The sequence below is a fragment of the Mandrillus leucophaeus genome, unplaced genomic scaffold, assembly GCF_000951045.1.
Source record: "Mandrillus leucophaeus isolate KB7577 unplaced genomic scaffold, Mleu.le_1.0 Scaffold1730, whole genome shotgun sequence".
NCBI lineage: Eukaryota > Metazoa > Chordata > Mammalia > Primates > Cercopithecidae > Mandrillus > Mandrillus leucophaeus.
In genome coordinates this window covers 71099-74458 of record NW_012101733.1, presented here as the reverse complement: position 1 = coordinate 74458, position 3360 = coordinate 71099, and the positions used below count along the sequence as shown (strand labels likewise).

The 3360-nt window shown below is 35.8% G+C and overlaps 1 protein-coding gene across 1 annotated transcript in view; it reads left to right on the top strand.

Annotated features, from left to right (window-relative positions):
- LOC105537495 (alcohol dehydrogenase 1C-like) overlaps positions 1-1126 on the top strand; it is a 12631-nt gene extending 11505 nt beyond the window's left edge. Inside the window, 1 exon segment of the mRNA XM_011977110.1 lies at positions 826-1126. Within this exon segment, the coding sequence (XP_011832500.1) occupies positions 826-850 (25 nt within the window). The 3' untranslated portion in view covers positions 851-1126.
- The last annotated feature ends 2234 nt before the right edge of the window (positions 1127-3360 follow it).

Sequence of the window (3360 nt, the reverse complement as noted above, 5' to 3'; positions counted from 1 at the left end):
ATATATATATATATATATATAAATTCTCAGTCTCAAAGATCTTCTTTTCTTAAACGTATTCAACAAAAGTTGGTTTATAGAAAGGGCATTAATTCTAATGTAAAGTGTACGTTTCTAATATTCACAAGAATGAAGTATCTTAGAATTAATACAAGTCAACTTTATTCTCTACTTGTAAGAATCCTTAAACATCTCTGATTCAAAGATCTATTAAACCTCCAACATAGTCCTAACTTTATTAAATTATCAGTTCTTTCAGGCAAGATATCTATCATCTTATAATTTGTGCAAATTTGTATTTGGGTTTGAATCCTAACACCCTATACTAGATGTGTGACCAGAGCAAGTGACAAATCTTTCTAAGTCTCAGTTTTTATAATCTCTAAATGGAAATAATATGGAGACCAACTTCCTAGTGTCATTGTTTAGGTTGAGATTTAAGTGAAAAAAATGCATGAAGCATGTGACAAATAGCAAAAACTTATTGCATGTTATTATCTATTATTGCTTTATATTCCTTATTTTACCAGGAATGTAGGCAAGCAAAAATGATTTTTTGAAGATGCTAATGTAGAACTCAAATATAAATGGCAGGCATATTCAGGAGGTTGTGAGTGAGCTTAAGATTGAGGAAAACCCAAGAGAAAACCAAAAAACATGAACTTCCCTTTACTTGACTTGACCCAGATGCACAGGGATGGGAGTGGAGTGGCTGAGAACACAGACAGATTTTCACTAAGACACCTCAAAAGCTCCTTGGACTCTCACATGGAAGCATGTGGGTTGTCTAAATGTTAACACAATGTCTCTTCTTTCCTATTGCAGTATCCGTACCATCCTGATGTTTTGAAACAATGCAGATGCCTTTCCTTGTAGCAGGCTTCAGCCTCCTCTACCCTACATGATCTGGAGCAACAGCTGGGAAATCATTAATTCCTAGCAGAAATCATTAATTCTGCTCTTCAGAGATGTTAAAAATAAAGTACACGTGGGAGCTTTCCAAAGAAATGGAAATTGATGTAAAATTATTTGTCAAGCAAATGTTTAAAATCCAAATGAGAACTAAATAAAGTGTTGAAAGTCAGCTGGGGAATTGAAGCCAATAAACCATCCTTCTTAACCATTCTACTGTGTCATCTTTGCCATTGAGGAAAAATATTTCCTGTGACTTCTTGCATTTTTGGTATCTTCATAATTTTCAGTCATTGAATCCGGTGGAGGGGAACCTTCACTTGCCCTGAACATACACCTGCTGGTCCACTGTGCTTGAAGTCTTCTAACTCTGTCTCAGTTTTCATTGTCTGCATTTTCCTTTTTTTAATAAAATGCACCAAATCCCTAGGCTAAAAACTAAAGTATGGTAAAGAATAGTCTCAAATTTACAAGTGAAGAAGATCCAGAAGTTCTAAATCCAGGATTTTTCTTAGTAACTCAAAGAAAATGCCACACATTTTCATACAATGAAGGGAAGTGTTTTTATTGCTTTTATGCTATTTGTTTACAGTGAAGATACAACTGACTTTTAAAAATACAAGCAGATTTTGTGCTTCATGTGATGAACTTAGGTTTGGACACTAAATGTGAAAACTGAACTATTCCTAGAATCATGTTCAAAAAATCTGCAATTTTTCCTCATGAAAGTGCTTCATTAGCTAAACAGTCTTAGTTTATGATTCCAATGGGTTGAAAATGAAGTACAGAGTAATTTAAAGTATTATGGTGGCTTTATGTGTAGATATTGGGTGGCAAATGCTGTGAACACAGAGTGTAAAATTGGTAACTAAGAAATGGCAAAAACACCTAAAGCAATATGCTTTCCAAGTAGACATATACACACACACACAAATGTATATTTGCGCAAAATTGTTTTTAATCTAGAACGCTCCTATTAACTACCATGTCTTACATCAAGTCTATGATCCTAAAATTAGTTTAATATTTTGAATATGTAAAGGCCTGTAGTGCTCATTTGTTCATGCTTTTCCACTCTCAGGGAAAGATTTGCATTTTGAGCTTTATCTCTAAATGTGATGTGTAAATATTATTCCTGGTAAAGGAGTTACAGCTGTCTTCAAAAATGCTACTTGTTGCAATACATACAATCTATTTTATATTGTGGAAGACCTTAGACATAAAGTAAAATAGTCTATAATTTGCTGTGTGACCTTCAGTAAGTCACTCAGTCTCTCTGAGCTTGTTCATCCTTTGTTTTGAAAAAAGTACTCAACCAGCCCATTACATCTTTACTGAGGCTAAATGTGATGATATTAATGAAAGAGTTTTGCTAACTGGGAAGGGTCTCCTAAATGTAGAGAAAATATGACTGTTTTTTCAAAAATGCTGAAGGAGATACTCAGGGTCAAGACACTTTTCAGAATCTCCCTAAGATAATATCATGGGACACTACCTGGTGCTGGATGCTCTGTGGCTTTTACACTGATGCTGATGGTGTGAGATTCAGAAAAAGAAGAAGTAATTCTACATGCCCACCCCACAACAGGGTCATCAAATCTTGCCAGTGACACAGAGGCTGACATCTACCTCCCACCCTCCTTCCTCCCAGGCTAGGGGAGCAGGTAGAGTGGGGGGCATTAGGTGGGCACTGCCAGTGTTGTCATAGAGTGGCACAGTCCTCCATGGGGTGGGAGTGGCACGTGGGAGGCTTCTGCACCATGCACTGGCTCCTAGTTACATTGACATTGGTGGGTCTAAAGAGGCAAGTCAAAATCAAAATATGAAAGTGGAACACCAGAGTAGCTTGTGTCCTGGTGAACCTAAAGTGGTGCACATGATCTGGGTGACTTGCAGCAAATTTTGACTCTAGAATCAAAGACTTCTATACATGCTGATCACCCCCTCCATAATATAACTCTGTGAATGTACATAGTTCACACTCATTTTAGCTAGCAGCAAAAGGTTTTGTCAAAATAAAGAAACTTTTCAAACTTTAAAAGGAGAAAAGATTATGTTGACGGTTTAATTAATAACTATGTGAGGTGCACTGACTTAGCACCACCAGAAAGAGCATACAAACAAAACTCTGAATTAACTTTTTGCTACTTTAGAAATCATACATGCTGCTCTGGGATTAGAAAGAAAGTCATCTTGACAGAATTATTAGAAAATTGCTCAGATGTTGAAGTATAGTGAGAGCAAGTCTATATCTGATAAATACATGCTTAGACACCTGACTATTCATTTCTGTAACCAAATGATTATTACACAAATAACCTCTAGTTAGGTGTTCCCTGAAAATGTTAAAGTAACTATTTTATTAAAGTACCTTAATAAAGATTAGCAGCTACTAACCCATTAAAATGGATAAAAACACTTGGAAGCTCTGTGATTTCAATGATGATT